This window comes from Podarcis vaucheri (genome assembly GCF_965113315.1).
Source record: "Podarcis vaucheri genome assembly, chromosome: 6".
In the NCBI taxonomy this organism is placed as follows: domain Eukaryota; kingdom Metazoa; phylum Chordata; class Lepidosauria; order Squamata; family Lacertidae; genus Podarcis; species Podarcis vaucheri.
Window position 1 is genome coordinate 6,961,308 of NC_138764.1, and position 19,487 is coordinate 6,980,794.

At 43.8% G+C, this 19,487-nt stretch overlaps 1 protein-coding gene and 1 long non-coding RNA gene across 3 annotated transcripts; one reads left to right on the forward strand and one right to left on the reverse strand.

Annotated features, from left to right (window-relative positions):
- Positions 1-2,089: 2,089 nt before the first annotated feature.
- Positions 2,090-8,775, reverse strand: LOC309535453. The gene is made up of 11 exons (XR_014221260.1): positions 8,683-8,775; positions 7,149-7,181; positions 6,869-6,911; positions 6,049-6,135; positions 5,335-5,381; positions 4,854-4,902; positions 4,183-4,229; positions 3,362-3,411; positions 2,937-3,028; positions 2,443-2,479; positions 2,090-2,255 (listed from the first exon to the last, which is right to left on the reverse strand). It is a non-coding gene; the product is annotated as an uncharacterized lncRNA (long non-coding RNA).
- A 104-nt stretch (positions 8,776-8,879) lies between these two features.
- Positions 8,880-19,211, forward strand: ZBTB37 (zinc finger and BTB domain containing 37). Of its 2 annotated transcripts, none has more exons than XM_082228526.1 (4): positions 8,880-9,108; positions 11,594-12,526; positions 14,801-14,900; positions 18,193-19,211. In XM_082228526.1, exons 1-4 carry the CDS (start codon positions 9,020-9,022, stop codon positions 18,679-18,681), a joined length of 1,611 nt encoding a protein of 536 aa, XP_082084652.1. In that variant the 5' UTR covers positions 8,880-9,019; the 3' UTR covers positions 18,682-19,211. The 2 variants fall into 2 exon arrangements, with proteins under 2 accessions (XP_082084652.1, XP_082084653.1); XM_082228527.1 differs by lacking the exon at positions 8,880-9,108 and adding an exon at positions 9,421-10,235.
- The last annotated feature ends 276 nt before the right edge of the window (positions 19,212-19,487 follow it).

Here is a 19,487-nt window from a genome sequence, read left to right on the forward strand (position 1 = left end):
GCCACGGGGATTCGAACTGCCGACCATACGATCAGCAAGTCCTAGGCACTGCGGTTTTACCCACAGTGCCACCCGCATCCCCTCTAGATCCTTTAGATCTATCCAGTTACTGCCCGGTTTTGAATCTTCCGTGCCTGGGTAAGGTAATTGAGTGAGTGGTTGCTGAACAGCTTGGTAGGTTTCTGGATGAAACATTGGCTTTAGATCCATTTCAGTCTGGATTCCGTCCTGGTTTTGGGACCGAGACGGCTCTGTTCGCCCTAACAGATCTCCATAGACAGCCGGATTGAGTCGGGTCAGGACTGCTGATTCTCTTAGATCTGTCAGCAGCCTTCGACACAGTTGTTCACGAACTTTTGGGCCACCGCCTTGCCGACGTGGGGGATTCAGGGCAGTCAGACAATGGCTGTGCTCCTTTATCTCAGGTCGGGGACAGAGGGTGGCGCATGGGAGGGAGTTGTCGCCGCGGCACTCCTTGATGTGTGGAGTCCTGCAGGGCGCAATCCTTTCCCTGATGCTTTTTAATCTTTATGCACCCCTGTGCCCAAATTGTTTGGAGCTTTGGGCTGGGTTGTCATCAGTATGCTGGCACTCAGCTTTCTGTTGATGGACAGCCACCCTGACTGGGCCCCAGAAACACTGACCAGATGCTTGGAAGCTATGGCTGGATGGCTGTGTGGGAGCCAGTTGAAGTTAAATCCTTTGGTCCTCTGGCTGGGTAGGGACTACATGGGGCTGGGGGGGGCAAACTCCCATCTCTTGCGAGGGCTCAATTAGTGTCAGCGCCTTTTGCCAAGAGCGTGGGTGTAACCTTCTACGCCTCCCTTTCCATGGAGGCACAGGTTGCAGCCACAGCAAAAGTGGTATTTTTCCTTCCTTTCTGGCCAGTGATCCATGCAGTCCCCTCCAGGCTTGAATATTGTAACGCGCTCTACGCAGGGCTGCCCTTGAAGCTGGTCCTTGCAGAGGGATCACATTCATCCAGTGCTTTACCAGCTGCACTGGCTCCCAGTGGAGTACAGGGTCAGGTTTAAGGTGGTTTTGACCTTTAATGCCCTATGCAGCCTAGGATCCTTGTACCTACGGGACCACGTCTCCTGGTATGCTCCACAGAGGGCCTCAAGGTCCAGAAATGACTTTTGTAGGTCCCAGGTTTCAAGGTGGTTAGATTGGTCTCAACTAGGGCCAGGGTTTAGACTCAGTCTGACCCTTATGTTTCCCTCCCCTTATGGTCTTGATTTATCGGTTATTTTAAAATGAGGTTGCATTTTAAATTGGTGCCCCCCCCCTTTTCCCCTATTATGTTTTTACTGTGATTTTATTGGTGTTAGCCACCCTGAGCCCGGCTGCATATAAATAAAATTTATTATATCAAACAAAAGCCAGATTGTTCAATAATCAATTAAAAAGCATATTCTTTGATGGATGCCAATTATTTTAGGTGGTTAATTTGTATATCCTTTCAGCTGACACGAATGAAACTCTGGTCTTTGACCACATGAAATGTCACTTTTAACAAACCAAAATCAGGTGAGTGGGAAAAGAGACATGAGAAATATTAACTCTAAACAGGGCTTTCCTTCATCTGTGCACTAACAAAAACCTCAGAAGAGGTCTAATACAAGAGGGGAAAAGGTGACAGAATTAACTTTGAGAAAAGCACAAGGGTAATCTAGTCCAGCCCCTGGCAACATAGCAAAGCTCTCTATGTATGGTTTACCATCAAAAAATAGAATCTCACTGCTATTCAGCAACTTTGCCCATGTTTATACACCTCTGTTAAAAAGAAGCCGATGCAGTTCTGAGGTTGAATTAAATCCTTTATTGATTATATGTATATAACACCCTTCATCCAAGGAATACAGGGCAGCTTACAATATAAACCCACAGTAGACGGCTCAGTTTTTTAAAAAAGCAATAGAAGTATAAGCACAATCACCACAGACACCCACCAAGTCAAGATTAGCATTGAACAATTACTTCCCCAACGCCAGTTGTGGCTATGCTACTCCTATCCAAAAATGACAGCTTTACTTATAACTTGCTGCTGCCTCAGTTTCTCCCATTTATTTGAATAAACTGTTAGGTATGAGGATGCACATGCTCAGCATTTTCATTTTGACTCAAACATCTGAAGAATCTACATCTATTGTAACCAAAGCTTATACTGAATATCCAGATGTCACAGAATGTACATTCGGGTCCTTCCACTATTTTAAGTTGAATGTCTTCTGGGTGAGGCTGCAACTTCACATCTAGGATGAAGAAGAAAGGGTGTTAAGCCAGTGCATTCCACATAAAACAGCTGCACATACCAGCAAATGAACAGATCAGACCTTGATATTTTCCATCATGTAGTCAGAGAGAGAGTTCAAGGTTATGTTTATCATCATATATCCATCCACACATCACCATATAGCATGTGATACACAAGATACCTACCTTTCACATACAACTGTTAGTTCAAGATGTTCACCACCTACATTTGAAAGAGATATATATAAAAGGGTAAGGAATATGTCTTAAACACAGAATGGACAAAACCACTAAATGATTTGGAATATTGCACAAGTTTCTGAATCAACCTGTTTTGCGGATGGACTTTTCTATTATTTCATTGCAGTAATCATTAACTCCACCGAAGCAGGCTGTGTTGTTACATTTAAAGTTTTACAATAGAATCTGCAAATGTAATATAAGTGAAGGCTTAATAAAGGGACTTGTATACTTGTGGTCTGAAGCTAGATACATCAGATAGGAGCGAAAGACAGTTGCAGTTCTTCACCACAGTTCAATCTGCTGAACTATGTTATCATCACTGTATCTGCTCATTCTTGCCATTCTTCTCCAGACCCTTACATACTTTTACTACCTCAGGTGAACATTTAGGACCAATTTTTGAATATATATTTCTAACACAACCAATGCATGCTTACCAGCTTAAAATGTTCTGTTCCTTTCCCCCCAATCCAGAGCGTGTAGCACTTGCATCACACAGGCAGAGTTCTCCAGAACATTCCTGTTTAATCTGTAATGAAAGTTATATCTTATGTGCACCCAAGCAGCAATGCACTAAAAGGGAGCACCATTTCTGTACTGTTTCAGTGCAAATTCTCTTCACTTCTTTTCAGAGAGATTCCCATTGTTTTATACAATTTCATCATCAACAGTACAAACATACCGTGTGTGTGATGAGCAAAAATCTCAGCAGATGCAGTATTTGATTAACACTTAGTTGGGCCCTGCTCACCAGCTTGGAGTTCCCTGCCACCTCCATCATTTACACTTGACTTATACCGTTGGCACTGGGTGGCCATGGGAAGGGTTCTTAACAGTGATAAATGTCATTTTTACAGCTTACCAGTGTATTGTGAAGCTCAGGCCTCTCCTCTCCATCAGTTTCCACTGTGTCTAAAAAAAAGAAATTTGCCATAGTTTAAACATTAGTTTATATATCAGACCTAAGACAAAGTTCTCATCATGAGCCAATCCAAGTTTTTGAGTGTACTCTTACACAAAGGAGATGCCTATTAAGAAGTGCACATTCCCACTGCTGTAGAAACTTGTTTGATTCAGAAGTTCAGTCTTAGGTAGATAGTCAGTGGCCCTTATTCTGATTGCCCCTGCTAAGAACCTAGCAAGCTTTACTGTTATCTGCTCTGTTTGGTCTGATAGGAGAAAGGACACTGTGGCAGTGGTTGTGCGCCCTGGGATGGTCAGTACGAGTGGGGTGATGATCTCATTCCTTAAAGACAGTCTTAGGTAAGTCATGGTACTTGACACGCCAAGAGCCACCGGCATGTCTCTGCTCAGCCACATTGCCCACCCCCCAATAAAAGCCTCAGCGCACAATTGTCAGAAATATTTTCTGTCCACTACTCTTAAAACATCATTGGCTTTTTTCCAGGCAGAGCCTGACTTAATTTGTGGTGTGAATTTCAAAAGGAAGGAAAAAGGCAAAATATGAAAGCTGCTTTGTATGAACTCAGCCCATTGAGCCATCTAACCTAGTACTACCTACTTCAATTAGCAGCAGCTTTCCAGTCTCCTATAAGCTGGACACCAGGAACTGAACCTGGGACCTTCTGCATGGAGTTAGGAGCTCTCCTCTGCACTACAGCCCCTCCCCAAAGCAGAACACAAGCCTATGGTGTCAGATTTCAAAACTAGTCATTTACTAACCTCTTTCAGCAGGTAACTCAAAACTGGAAAATCCTCAACCATTTGGACTTTAAAGAGAAAGAAACATTTGTTAATTAAGTTGCAACAGAGGATCTTATTACAGGGAACCAGCTTGCCTCGGCTCTGGAAAACGCTAAACTCATTTTGGCAGCTTTTGCTTTAAGATTTGACTGGTAACACCTTCCCACAGGGAACTGCCCAAAGTTAAGCAGAACTGTGTTGGCCAGAACCAAATGTTGGCATGGGTGGATCACAAACACAAAGGAACATGGAACTTTATATTCGCGTGTTCTATTAATGTGAAACTAGAAAGTAATTTGTATTTCTGTAAGTTTCCTAACTAATGACCACAGATCAATGTAACCTCAGTATATAGAACGGTATGCTGTTAATTTCATGAGCAGTCATTTGGCGGAATCTATTATCATCACTGGCTACATGTGTGGTCTAGTACTGAGCAAGCTATGAAAAATGCCTAAAGTTACATAAACAATTAAAAATCGCCCAAATTAAAACCCTTATTACCATCATATCTGGAAGATCTAACAGGGAATTGTTGACAAGCAGCCCATACTAATCCCCACATTATTGCTTGATCCTTCCAAAACATTTGCCAATGTTACTGCAATGCTGAACAAATTTTATCAGGTAGATATCTTATAGTAACTTACCACTATCAGGAATGTAACTCTAAGGAGATCTTCAAAGTCGCCTCATGACCTAGAAAGAAAGTTTTCTTTAAGACAGCCCAGAGAAAGCTAGCTGCTAAACAGGAAAATGCAAGCAGATGCCCAAGTCAGGTAGAGCTAATTACAAATCTCCATTATTTAATTCAGCTTCATTGGCTTCTCATCACACAGGCTGCTTGCATTATATACTACACATTATAAAAATTCACCTTCACTGATATAACTAGAAGACCTTGTTCAGTGTTATACCTAAGATGCACTGGCACCTCCTAGGCAGGCTGCATGAGCAGCATTTATAATTGTGCTGGGAATAAATGGGACCCATATTTCAAAAGTATAGTCCAATAGCACTGGACTATTCTTGAACTTCACAGCCTCTCTAAGCACGTTTTATCACACTGCTCAACAAATATTGTAGTGAGGTTGGACTGACTGACAAATCACTTCCCAGCAACTAACCCACCTTTTTTGCTTCAGAACGCAAGTCTCATACAGCTGCATTACGGAGGCCTAGAAAAGTGACAAGCGATTTTAGTCTTGAACCCAGCTTCACTCCTTTTTAAAACTACAATGAACCACTGTATCAGTGTTGATTCAATTATCCTCATTTGGATCAGCGACCTGATTCAGCATCATATACAGCAGATTTAATGTCTCCATATAACCTAATAACTACAGCATTGGCAACTACATAGAATGGCTGCTTTGAAACCTCTGGAGAACAAAGGCAGGACAGGACACAAACTACCCGAACACATCCCAACACTATTTAGAAAAGCAAAGAATGTACTGGAAAATTCTCACATGCCTGGGGATAAATACAATTTGGATCAATACAACCGCAGTGGACCAAACAATAAGGGCTACTGAAATCTCCAGTCTCTTATTATTGCTGCAATTCATGCAGACCTGAGATTTAAGATGTGATTTAATACATGATGTAAAGTGTGTTATGAGTATTTTAAGAAGTTCGAAGACTGATATAATCTGACCCATTACGGCATAATGCAAGCAAGTGTGCTTGGTAATAATATAACGGAGTGGGGAGAAACAGAAAACTTTTGGGCAGCCTAAGCATGCTGTGGGTCACTGCCGTTGTTCATGAGAGGTGCCCTGCCAATGCTCAAAATTCCCTTTCTGCCATAACTACACATTCAAATTTTTCCATGAAACATACCTGTTTGGCCATGCTAAGGAGCTGGACTGAAATTTATAGTATAGCAGCAACCAGGCCATACTGCAGCATACAGTGCAAATGCAGACCCTGCAAGAAAATTTTAACTCTGTTACAACTTATGACCTTAATAGTCTAAATCCTCTTTTGCCAAATACTTTCACGCTGTTAATGGCATTAACTGTTTGACTGGTTGCCTCAGTAGACATCTATAGTTTTTACCTAGATAATATACCTTGAGCTTAAAACATTACGTGTTTTTCCCCCCAAGTAGTAAATAGGCATAATATAAAATGGCCATCTCCTTGGCAAGCAAAGAATGTTGATGTTCGGCATTAAGTACAGAAACTATACCAATGATAGTACCATCAAAATAACTCGGATGCATCAGATAGGAGCGAAAGACATCTGCAATCATCACAGATTATCTGCTGAACTATGCTTTCATCACACACATCCTTCAATCGCAACAGAGAAACCAAAGCTGCATTTAATGCTGCTAGCTTGCTCAATTTAAGTATATGCCGTTTAAAACTACTAGTCATACCTTGAGTTACAGACACTTCAGGTTGCGGTTTTTCGAGTTATGGACACGCCGAAATCCAGAAGTACTGCAATGGGTTACTTCCAGGTTTCGGAGGTCGCGTATGCGCAGAAGCGCCGAATCACAAACTGCGTGTGCGCAGACACAGCGCTGCGGGTTGCAAACGTGCCTCCCGCACGGATCATGTTCACAACCCGAGCATCCACTGTATATAAAACTCCCAGGAAAAGCTGGTAGAGGCTTTTATACAGATTGCTTGATCTTCTGTAGGACACTTACCCAAATATCTTCCTTCTGTAAGTACCAAACCATTTCTAAAACCCTGCAAGGAAAACAGCAAAAGTTATAAAACCTTTAAAAACAATTTAGATGCCCCTTAAAAAATGTTCAGTGCCTCAGTTTCAATTATAGGTGGTTGAGCATTCTCATCATTCTAATCAAGAGTAGCAAATAAGTGTCATCATTGTGGCACAAAGTTAGTTCTCATTTAAGCAAGCTATATATTGCAATCTGAAAAAGCCTAAACAGTTTTCTTTTAATCCAAAACAGAAAATGTTACCTCCACAAATAGTATTGTCTTCACCTTCTGAGCCTATAAGGAAGCACACAAAAAAATATGTTAGAGCTCTCGTAAGTTAAAATGCTTCTAAAAACAAGTGGGTCCCCTAACAACCTGTTATTTGACTAGGAATGCGAATCAGCATCAACCCTGCCATTGACCTGAAATAGTATTTCAGCCCAACATGCAACACAGAAATCTAAGCAGCACAGGGCTACAGCAGCAGTGCAACTGTAACCACTCTCAGCTTCAAACCAACCCACAAAAGGTTTTTTTTTTAGTATATGTGGCAAACACTGTAGGGCTCTTGTAAACCATGCAAAGCCTAAACACTGGCCTGCAATATTCATTGAGGTACATTAGAGCTGCCATAAATTAATCTGCAATACCGGAGTATCTGACTTTGAACTAGCAGGGCTATTTTAAAATGCCTCGTTGAACATTGAATATACCCAGGTCCTAATCCTGCTCAGAGATGTTGGTATTCATCATGCTCTCAGATGTCCCTACCAACATCATTTATCATCATGTGCAGGTACAGTGAAGGAGAGCTCACTTTCATCAGGAAATGACTTTTTTAAAAAGATGCCATGTGCCACCTTTGGTGCAGCTCACTTTACTTTTGTGAGAAGACTCGCTGCAACGGTTTCACTACCACACTCCAAATAAGGACTCCCCAGTGAGATTTCTCTTACATCCACTGTCCAAGTTATTAGTCTAGAAAACATACTTAGGGCAGGAGGAGAATTACTAGCCTGCAAGGGGTGGCGGCTCCATTCACTGAATTTTAATGCTAGGTATAGAGGAAGGACAGGACATTTGCCATTTCTGCAAACCAGTGCAGCGCAGTGGATGGAGGGGCAGACTAGGCCCCCTGCCAGAAACTCGCCCGGTGATCTTGGCCAGTCACTCCCTCCGTCCAGCCGGCCTCACAAGGTGGTTGGGGGCATTCAATTGGCGGGGGGGGCGCACTAGGCACGCGGCCTTGAGGTCCGGGGGGGGCTAAGGAAGGATGTAAATGCAAGAAGTAAACAATTCCTCACCTATTCCCGAGTTGCAATACCCGTTCACCATCAAAATCAAGGTATTTCTGAGATCTACTCGGCCCCCGTGGGAAACTGACCTGAGTGAGTGCTAACTAAGCCCAGGGCGAATTGAGGGCAATGGCCAGAACTACGCTAAAAGCCGCGATCTGCCCCACCTAAGTCGACCCCCCCTCCAAAGCTTCTGCCTTTCGTTTGCTACTCCTAATAAGGGCCGCGCTCGTCACTGCTTAGGCCTCTTGAATATAGTATTTAGACAGCCGCTCCTGCCTTTTCCTCCGAGGGCCATTCTGGAAGGCGGCCCAGGCGCCACTGGCTCGCCAGGCCCCAGCAGCCAAGGGGGCCTCTGCGGGCCATCCGCCTCCATCCAGCGCCGCCCCGAGCCATCCGCGGGGGACGAGACTTCCTAGGCAACCTGCGCGCTCCAGAGAGCCCTACTGGGGTGGAACTGGCTGAGAAAGGAAGAAAAGCGAACAAACCCGAACACTCACCATGGTCCCCAAAGGACAGCAGAGCGCGAGCAATGGCGACCTAGAAAAGAGAGAGCAACGTGGGGCCTCTCTCTTTATATACGCCCGCAGGCCCCGCCCTCCCTAGGATCACGTGAGGGCACGAGGCTTTATTTGCATGACCCCGCCCAGGGGCGAAGAAGAAAAGCACTCGGTCCCGCCTCCCCAAGTTGCCCCACCAATCGCGCGCGCGCTGGGGGTCACGAGACGCCTCCCTCGGGCCCCCTCCCCATGGCGGGCTCGCGCCTCTGGGCGGGGCTGCCGGACCAGAAGCCTGGAGGAAAGCTAGTCAATCAGAACAAGCGTCGGGGAAAGGGGGATGTTCTTCCGGGGCGTTGCCCGTCTGGGGGGTTTCGCTTCCGGAAGGGTGTTCGGGCTCGTCCCACCCCCCGCCCCCCACCCCTGGAGGTACGTAGACGGTATATTTCGGTCCCCTCGGGAAAGGGAAGGAGGTCTGGAGAGCGGCAGCCTCTCTCCTCTTCCCCCCACCCCCCACGCCTCTCAGGTGGACCCTCAGAAGGCCCCCCCCTGGGCTGGCCCAACCTGCTCCCGGAATGAGGGGGGGCTCCCTTCCGGACCCCAATTCGTAGCCCCCCCTGTCTCTTAGCAACCCAGTTTGCTCCTCCCTGGAACTGCTTCTGGCTAAAAGGCCGTGCGACCCCCACCCTCTTTTCCTTATTCCGCCGCCTCCAACCAGGGAAGGAATGCAAATATTCATTGTTTTTAATTGCCCCTCGTCTTGACGTGGCTGCTTTGTAATGTCCTCGCGTGTTGAAGGCTTTGGCATGCTGAGAGGTCCTGCCCCGGGTGCTGCGCTTCCTGCGTGGGTGAGGGCATTTGGGACAAGGAACGGGAGGGGTGAAGCCTGAACGCAGAAGCAGAGGACCACCGTCATTAAAACTGCCATTGCTACTGTGTTGCGAATGTATCTCCTAGCTTTTGTATCCTATTAAAGGTTGTTGCTTTTTCTCCTGGTACAACTATACTTTATTCCATTCTAATGATTTGGGGTATCTTGTTTCTATTGCTTCCCTTCTGTTTTCTTAGTTCATACAAGAAAGGGATAGTCTGTGCAGGGAGTATGCAAATAATGTTGACTTTTGTGCCCACTTAAATGTATTTTGGAGCAGTGGTGTCCAGTCATCTACCTAAGGTGGGACTCTCTAGATTAGCATTATCCAAACTTGTTTTTTATCCAAGGCATGCTCTGAAACTGTCAAGGAAATTCCTTGCCTGCAAGGAGTGTGATTGAAGTGATAGATTAAACTAAAACACAGCAAATGAATACTCCCCCCTGAAGAATGAAATGTTAAAGCGTTTGTTATCACCTTAAATTATGAATGTCTAAAGGCCCAGTTACAAAGACTAGAGAAGATATGGGATCCAAAATAATATCTGCCCCTTATGTTTGGGCAGCATCATTCAGAATTAACCACCTTTTGAGTATCCCACGTCAGCCAGATTCATTGGTCTTCAACTGGAGTGGACACCCCTGTACAATATGAATGGTTTCACAACCTCTCCCACCTCAAAAGGTGTGTTTTCTGTGTTTAATCATTGCATAGAAGAAGGAATTTAAATTGATGCAGATTTTCTTTTCATAACCCTGCTCTTACAAGCCAAATCTGCCATATTCCTTTTCAGTTGACAGTATAGCAGCCTGGCTATCTTTGCCTCTACTCTCCATATACAGAAAAGGAGAAAAGCAAACATATACAGTAGACGAAAAGTGGGTCTCCTGAAAATTTAAGATGAGTTCCCAGTCTGAAAAAAATAGTCCTACGTATTCACAATACTGTTGTGGTAGGGTGCTGTTATCACAAAGCAGGAGGATAGGTGACGCACCCTGTCAAAAGCAGCAAATGAATGAAAGGGTTCTTTTCAAAGCCCCTAGCCTCGTTGTTACAGCCCACTGTCATACCCACAATGCTCTATCAGCACAAGCTGCTTCCAGATCTATAAATCTTTGCATCACTTAGAAGTGAACCCCAAACCCACCCCACTCTCTGGGATACTGCTTCAGGAAGCATCTGTTTTCATTCATAAGTATAGGCGGCAGCAGATCTATCCAGTTAGGTAGCTACAGAAAACCCCAGCTGTAACACAGGGTGTGATTTCAGATCACTGATGCTCCTAAAGCAGGCATGGACAAACTTGGCCCTCCAGCTGTTTTGGGACTACAACTCCCATCATCCCTAGCTAACAGGACCAGTGGTCAGGGATGATGGGAATTGTAGTCCCAAAACAGCTGGAGGGCCAAGTTTGACCATGCTTGTCCTAAAGCTTGGTATGCTAATTCCTCTGTGTAGTTAAGATGTGTATTCCTAATCATTCTGCCACAGTTGCTTTTGTGTGGTCTCCATGACCTTCCCATCAGAAATCTGTTCTTAGCAACAGAAAGAATGGCAGAAGTCCAAAGCTGTGTTGGTATCTCTAAAAATAGTGCATAAATTCATGATTTGCCCTTTGAGCACTTGGTAAATTGGTCCCAAACATTTATTGCTACAACTTTCAAAAGCCTTCAAAACACTTATTTCTTCTCTTATTGTTAACTGATGCTGTACTTTTTGGTATTATTAAGATGAATACCCAAGGGAGAAAGTTTAGACTATGTGTAATGTTATGTACAATGGAGGCCAACCTTGACTGCTTTTCTTCTGTTCTCAACCCCTCTAAATATGGTTGTGTTAAGCAACTAATTTTGAGCAATACGTTCTTTAAAAGAACTTGTATTTTATCCTCTTGTGAATCACAATCATATCTGAAAGTGTGTGCAAATTCATTGTCTGAGAACTATTTATGGACACTCTTGTCTTCCTCATGTAGTATGAGAAGCAGGCATAAAGAGAAATATTTTCTAATGCTTCCTGTGGTGCCATTTTGTTGTTGTTAGGGTTGCTCCACCTGCAACTGGAGCCGACATGGAGAAAAGTGGAAACATTCAGCTGGAGATTCCTGACTTCAGCAATTCTGTCCTGAGCCACCTCAACCAGCTGCGCATGCAGGGCCGGCTATGTGACATTGTAGTCAATGTGCAGGGCCAAGCATTCAGGGCACACAAAGTAGTACTGGCTGCCAGCTCACCTTACTTCCGGGACCACATGTCGCTCAACGAGATGAGTACGGTTTCCATTTCTGTCATCAAAAATCCCACTGTTTTTGAGCAACTCCTCTCTTTTTGCTACACGGGCCGGATATGCCTCCAGTTGGCTGATATCATAAGCTACCTGACTGCAGCTAGTTTCCTGCAGATGCAACATGTTATAGACAAGTGCACACAGATCTTGGAGGGCATTCATTTCAAAATTAACGTAGCCGGTGTTGAAGCAGAATTGAGCCAAACGAGGGCAAAGCATCAAGAACGGCCTCCAGAATCTCTGAATCGCTCTCTGAGTCCACACCACAGCACGCCGAAAGGAAGCCGCATGGGCCAGGTCAGCACTGTGCTGGACATTCGGGAACTTAGTCCTCCTGAGGAGTCTACAAGCCCTCAGATAATCGAGCAGAGCTCAGATGTGGAGAGCAGGGAGCCCATACTGAGGATTAATAGGGCAGGTCAGTGGTATGTGGAGACGGGAGTGGCAGACCATGGTGGGCAGGGTGATGATGACGTCAAAGTTCTTGGAGCAGTACGAATCAAAACGGAGAACCTGGAGGAGTGGCTGGGGACAGAAAACCAGCCATCTGGAGAAGATGGGAGCAGTGCTGAGGAGGTCACTGCCATGGTGATTGATACCACAGGCCATGGATCAATGGGACAGGAAAGTTACGCATTAGGCTCATCAGGAGCAAAAGTGGCCAGGCCAACCAGCACAGAGATTGACAGGTGAGACTTTCTGTTGTTAAAAACTGATTTGCTTCCAAGAGTGTTCTGGGCATTGTACAGAATCTACAAGCACCATGATTCTCACTGTCCAGAGCTTGCTGTCTAAAAAAGTCATAGAAGATGAGGCATGATTAAAAGGACATATGAAAGTTGCAGTTTGTAGAGGATTAACAGCAGAAAGTGCATAAATGGTGATCTGGACAGTCAGTATTCTATTATTTCACATAAGCTCTAGAGTGGGACTTTATCTTCCCCAGGCAGAGATCTGCTCAGCTTTTGTAGCAGGGGAGGGGGGATCAGAAGCTGTGAAAGGCATATCTTCTTCATATTAGAAATTTCTAGAAAAGTCCCTAACATACACAAGATCACTAACCCTTTCTCAGAAGTGGTTTCCGTGGTATGAGTTTAATACCTTCTACACCAAGTTTACTGTGTTTTTCAGTAGTCTCATAGCTACCTGCCCAGCACTGGTATTTATTTATCTATTCACTGTATTTTATCTAAACTAATGGTTGATTCCACTTTACCATTTAACTTGTATATAGCCTGCCACACCCTGAAGGCTCAAGAGATGATAACAGTAATTTTTGTAGCACTTGCATCCAGAACGCACTTGAGCAGCTTCAAAACATAAAATATGCTGAAAACCTCGCCCCCCTTAATCCTAGTCAAAAAGGTTGCACAGGGCTGGCATAGATCACTAAGGGAGAGGAATTCCATAGTTGTGAATCAGTCACTGAGAGCACAACACCTCTTTGGTTCATTTCAGCCATCATCCCAGTCCATTCCAAACAGATTCAAGTTGCTTGCCTGCTTTCTTTTTTACATTTCCCCAGTTCTCCCATCTCTAGGTACAATGATCTCTGAAGGCAGAGGAATGACCGTGTGGTCATCACACCAAGCCATGATCTTCAAAACATGGTCTGTCTATTCTGACCTCATGGTGAATTTTCCATAATAAAGTTTCTTTACTGTGGTTTAGCAGGATGACTGATTTGACCCTTTTTGTTGGTATAATGTTGTTACTTGAAAAAAAAAATATTAGTACTGAGAGAGCATTTCTGGCTCTTCTTGTCGAGGAGGTGGTCACAGGTTCATGCGTCAGGCATAGCAGTATGTAAAACAAAGGTACAGTGATACCTCTGGATATGAACGGGATCCGTTCCAGAGCCCCGTGCGCATCCTGAAGTAAACGTAAGACGCGAGTGCGCGGGTCACGTTTAGCCACTTCCGCGCATGCACGTGACGTCATTTTGAGTGTCTGCGCATGCACAAGCGGCGAATTCCGGAAGTAACGCGCTCCGTTACTTCCGGGTCGCTGTGGAGTGCAACCTGAAAATATTCATCCCGAAGCTACTTCAACCTGAGGTATGACTGTAATGCCAAGTTAAATTATTCTTAATTCTTTGACAGATGGGAGTGCTGCTGCTTATAAATGGTAGAATGTACATCAACGAGTTGTGAAAAGCTTACTCATAGTTGTAGTGATTTTATTTATATTTACTTATATGCATTTTCTGCAAATACAAATGTGCTCAAAGCAGTTTATAGAAAATAAGCTGTAAAAATGCAGTAATACAATAACCATGATCAATAATAAAGCTAATGTCACTTCAACATAAAACTAACAAGTCAATGATTAACAAAATATGTCAAAAATAAACAAATATTAAGTTTAGCAGTAGGTCAGCTAGCAGTATCCCAAAGTAGCCACCAGGCTACTGGCATTGATACCTAACAACTCATCCCCCAAACATGAACTCAAATGCTCAGAAACCCCCTCAAAGTTCTTTTGGCAGCTGCTCCTTACAAAGGCTCTTGGGGAGGCTGGGTATCACTTGGTAGGTGCAACCAGCCATCACTTGATGGCAAGCACACTCCCCAGTCTATAAATGTTCCATAAATTGAAGTTTGAGGAATATTTCTGGCTTGGACGGAAATATGCCCAATCAGATCCACGGTCTGAACTTCTGCATGACTAGGCCTGTGACACTGTTCATCCTCTTTAGTCACCCTAACAAATTTCCTTTCCCCAGGAAGCTAAGCTGCTCCTCAGTCCATCTCTAAGTTGCTGGGCTGCCTTAAAAGATTTCATTGCTGCCAAATCAACGTTAGTACACATACACACATCTCACATTTTGTCCAGTCCCAGCTGCCCCACTCCTAATGTTATTGACTAATATTATCAAGCAGAAGTTCTGATGCTTCCCATGTCTTTGTTCAAAGTATCATAATATTGCCCAACTATCCATTAATCTCTATTTCCATTTGCAGATTTAGCCCTTCTGGTAGTGTGGTTACTGTAAATGAGCGGTACAGGTCAAAAAGTGAATCTCCATGGCGGGTGGATGAACCCAAACAACCCAATTCCCAGGTAGGTATCCCTAACTTGGGCTTTACTACTGCAGTTATTCATATAGATCAGGCATGGTCAAACTTGGTCCTCCAGCTGTTTTGGGACTACAACTCCCATCATCCATGACCACTGGTCCTGTTAGCTAGGGATGATGGGAGTTGTAGTCCCAAAACATCTGGAGGGCCAAGTTTGGCCACTCCTGATATAGATTGTCTATAGACAGGCACTCTGTAGTGGAGGGCTGGGGAATGGACATACAGCACCCTTCTTGAAAGCATAGTCTGAAAGACATGACACAATGGGGAGGGAAAGAGGTTTCCAGTTTCATGGAAAGATGCATTCATTACTTTGATCCCCAAACAAAACAATGACTTAACAAAGACCAAGAACTACAGACCTATTTCATTATTGAACTGTGACTATAAACTATTTGCTACAATTTTAGCTAATAGATTGAAAAGGACACTGGCTGAGACAGTCCACAGAGACCAGGCCAGGGTTTTACCAGGCCAGCGAAATAAAGACTATATAAGAAATGTAATTAATTTAATAGAGTATTTGGAAGTAAGAAATGAAAAATAGGCTGCGTTAATCTTTCTAGATGCGGAGAAAGCCTTCGATAATATTTCATGGTCATTCATGATCCAGGTTTTAGAGAAAATGAAAATAGGTAACTCTTTCGTAGCAGGAATTAAAGCAATCTATACTGTTCAATCTGCAAATATATTAATAAATAATATTCTTTCAGACAAATGCCAAATAGAAAAAAGAATGAGACAAGGCTGTCCCGTCTCCACTGTTGTTTATAATGACGTTAGAAATATTGCTTCAGAAATTAAAGGTATTGAGGTAGGATGTAGAGTTTATAAACTGAGCCTAGGGCTTGCCAATCAGAAGGTCGGTGGTTCGAATCCCCGCGACGGGGTGAGCTCCCGTTGCTTGGTCCCTGCTCCTGCCAACCTAGCTGTTCGAAAGCACGTCAAAGTGCAAGTAGATAAATAGGTACCGCTCCGGCGGGAAGGTAAACGGCGTTTCCGTGTGCTGCTCTGGTTCACCAGAAGCAGCTTAGTCATGCTGGCCACATGACCCGGAAGCTGTACGCCGGCTTCCTTGGCCAGTAAAACGAGATGAGCACCGCAACCCCAGAGTCAGCCCCGACTGGACCTAATGGTCAGGAGTCCCTTTACCTTTACTTTATGATATGTAAAATGAACCATGGAAAGAGAAGAAGGGAAGTCTTTGGATATTTTAAAGTTTATAAAATGTTTATTTGAAATTGTAAAACAGAAAACTTTATAAAACTTTATAAAAAAATATTATATAAAAAAAGAATAAAGGGGAATCAAGGAAGGAATCCTGCACTAAAAGTATAAAGTGTGCTCAGTAGACTCATAAAGCAAAGAAATGATGAACACTACATTTTATTGAGTTCCTGTTTGTACAGCACTATCCATGAATATGACACTTTACAAGAAATGAGCAGAACTGCATTCTAGAAAATTACAGAAGAAGACAGCTATAAAATAGGAATAAAATGGAGATGGAATAAACGATGGAAGAAATGAATGCCATTCTGTCTTCTTCTGTAATGGAAGAAATGAATGCCATTATTGCAGCTGCATCTACTTATGCGTAAAATATATTACTATAAATCTGGATTCAGCTGGCAAACCTCATCAGCGGGAGTCCTGTGGAAGAACTTCTGTTTGTAGTTTTGCAACCATAGGTGGAAGACAGAATGTTGGTGTTACACATCCCCTCCAGCACATTAGTGACAGAGTGTTGTTTATGTCATGCATTTTTCCCAGAGTCAAATGTCAGTGGTATACTAACATAGACTCCTGTTGGTTCCACATATCATTCCACCTTTCTTGTGGAAGTACAGTCCCAAGGCCCCCTTTCCCATGCTGCCTTCACATTGTTAGAGGTTTTCCAAATAGTGTGGTAATTTGTTTGTTGTTGTTGTTGTTGTTGTTTGTTTGTTTGTTGTTATACCCCTCCCAACTGACTGGATTGCCCCAGCCACTCTGGGCTGCTTCCAACAAATATAAAAGCATAATAAAACAAAAAACGTTAAAACTTCCCTATACAGGGCTGCCTTCAGGTGTCTTCTAAAAATTGTGTGGTTCTTTATCTTTTTAACATCTGATGAGAGGGCATCCACAGGGTTGGCACCACTACCAAGAAGGCCCTCTGCCTGGTTCTTTAACATCACTGCTCACAATGAGGGTACCACCAGAAGGCCCTCAGAGCTAGACCTCAGGGCTGAACAATGGGGGCAGAGACGCTCCTTCAGGTATACAGGGCTGAAGCCATTAAGGCAGTGATGGCCAAACTTGGCCCTCCAGCTGTTTTGGGACTACAGTTCCCGTCATCCCTGACCACTGGTCCTGTTAGCAAGGGATGATGGGAGTTGTAGTCCCAAAACAGCTGGAGGGCCAAGTTTGGCCATCACTGCGTTAAAGGCTTTAAAGGTCAACACCAACACCAACACATCGAATTGTGCTTAGAAATGTATTGGGAGCCAATGTAGGTCTTTTAGGACCAGTGTTATATAGTCCTGGCGACCGCTCCTAGTCAGCAGTCTGGCAGCTACATTCGGAATTAATTGTAGTTTCCAAGTCACCTTCAAAGGTAGCTCCATGTAGAGTGTATTGCTGTAGTCCAAAGGGGACTTATGCCTTGTTCATATAGATCCATCATTCTGTACAGCTCTTTTGACTTCCAGCCTGATTTTGCTTATTTTTCTGCTCATGAACAAAATGTAGATGGTCTAAGAATGGGAACAACCTATCTCTTCCATAACCCCATTGTTGCCTTCGAGAAAAAGATTTGTTATCTCAGCAAATAACGAGGGTTTGAGAGATAGTAAAGGAACAAATGATATACATTTATTTTTAAAATCTGTTGATTTTATCTATATATTGATTGTTCTTATAGCTGTTCTTATAGTTATTTTTAATTAACGCTTTATACTGTTTTGTGTAAACCACCTAAATATTTTAACTAAGCAGTGCATATCAATCTCATTAAATAAATAGATAGTAATGGGGCAGGAGGTGAAGACACAACTGTACTTGCCTGAGTCATATGTATTTTGGCCCTGAGAGGGAATTTGAACATGGGTTTTCCTAGTTTTAAGCCCCACGCTGTAGCCCCCCCCCCCAAGCACTCTTGTTATCTTTGGGTCCAAAGAAACTTTAGATCCAAAGAAACTTACAGCCATCTCTTCAGAAGAGAAAAACGACCCTCTTCCCACATACAAACTAGCTCATTATCTTTACTGCTTGTCTGTAATATTTCTCTCTAGGTGGAGGAGTCTGCTATAGTTGGAGTGAGTGGCTATGTTGAATATCTCCGTGAACAGGAAGTATCTGAGAGGTGGTTTCGCTACAACCCACGTCTCACTTGCATCTATTGCGCCAAATCCTTCAACCAGAAGGGGAGCCTGGACAGGCACATGCGGCTCCACATGGGCATCACACCCTTTGTTTGCCGTATGTGCGGCAAAAAGTATACTCGCAAGGATCAGTTGGAGTACCATATCCGCAAGCACACGGGAAACAAACCCTTTCACTGCCATGTCTGCGGGAAGAGTTTCCCCTTCCAGGCCATCCTCAACCAGCACTTTCGTAAGAATCATCCTGGCTGCATGCCTCTGGAGGGGCCGCACAGCATCTCCCCAGAGACCACAGTTACGTCAAGAGGGCAGGCGGAGGAGGAATCTCCTCTTCGGGAAGAAGCCAATATGGCGGGGGAGACAGCCCAGGGATCTGTGTCCACCACTGGGCCAGACTGAAGAGGAATGCAAAATGGGTGAGAGGGATCCTCTCGGTCCGTGAGCAAATCCCCTTGAGACGGTGAGCTTGAGTTCTCATTTGTGCAATGTCGCCGCTGGACAAAGAAGCTCCCAAGATGTTGCCAAAATAGAAAAGATATGAAAACAAAGTGCTAAAAGCTCACCTCCTTTTCCTCATCTCCTTTTGAGGGGACAAGACAAAAACTGGGTCAACTAACCTCCGATTCAGGGATTGACAGCTTTTTTTTTTGGATGGGGAGAAGCTTTTTTTAAAAAAAAAAATCCAGTAGTGATCAAGGAATGACAGCTTTTTCATTTTCTTGGCATCAGACCCTGTGGTCCTGTGGGCTGCAGAGGTCTAGCTGTGGTGAGTGCAGAGCTCCAATATCTCTATTCATCACAGTAGTTGTGCCACTGAAGAAGTAATGGAGACAATAATTAGTTCTCCCTCTCTCTTTCCCCCTCCCCCTCACAAAATAATCTTCCAGGTAATTATTTTTGAGAAGAATGGTTGTCCTGGTAGAACCTAATTTGTCTGAGTGTATTTTATCTCATTTTATTTTGGCGTGTCTTTTTAAAATTGACCCATTACTTAAGGGCTTTCTGTTTTGTGTCTTGGCTTGCCCATTCTAGGTGTGTGGTCTTGCCTGTTTGTGATGAGGCAAGTCTCTTTTGATCAGTATTTTAGAGGTGACACAATATTTAATTAAGTAAGCTACCGAAAAAGACGGTAGTAGCTGTGAAGCTCTGCCATGTTTGGTGGGAGATATTTTCAGTTGTGAAATGTGGATAAGGCAGAACACTTT

What these genes read in the sequence shown, in the direction of transcription:
- ZBTB37 (XM_082228526.1), top strand. Translation starts at nt 9,020, where the DNA reads ATGTTCTTCCGGGGCGTTGCCCGTCTGGGGGGTTTCGCTTCCGGAAGG. An exon ending in CCCGCCCCCCACCCCTGGAG is followed by an intron (nt 9,109 to 11,593) that starts GTACGTAGACGG and finishes TGTTGTTGTTAG; the next exon opens with GGTTGCTCCACCTGCAACTG. An exon ending in ACCAGCACAGAGATTGACAG is followed by an intron (nt 12,527 to 14,800) that starts GTGAGACTTTCT and finishes TTCCATTTGCAG; the next exon opens with ATTTAGCCCTTCTGGTAGTG.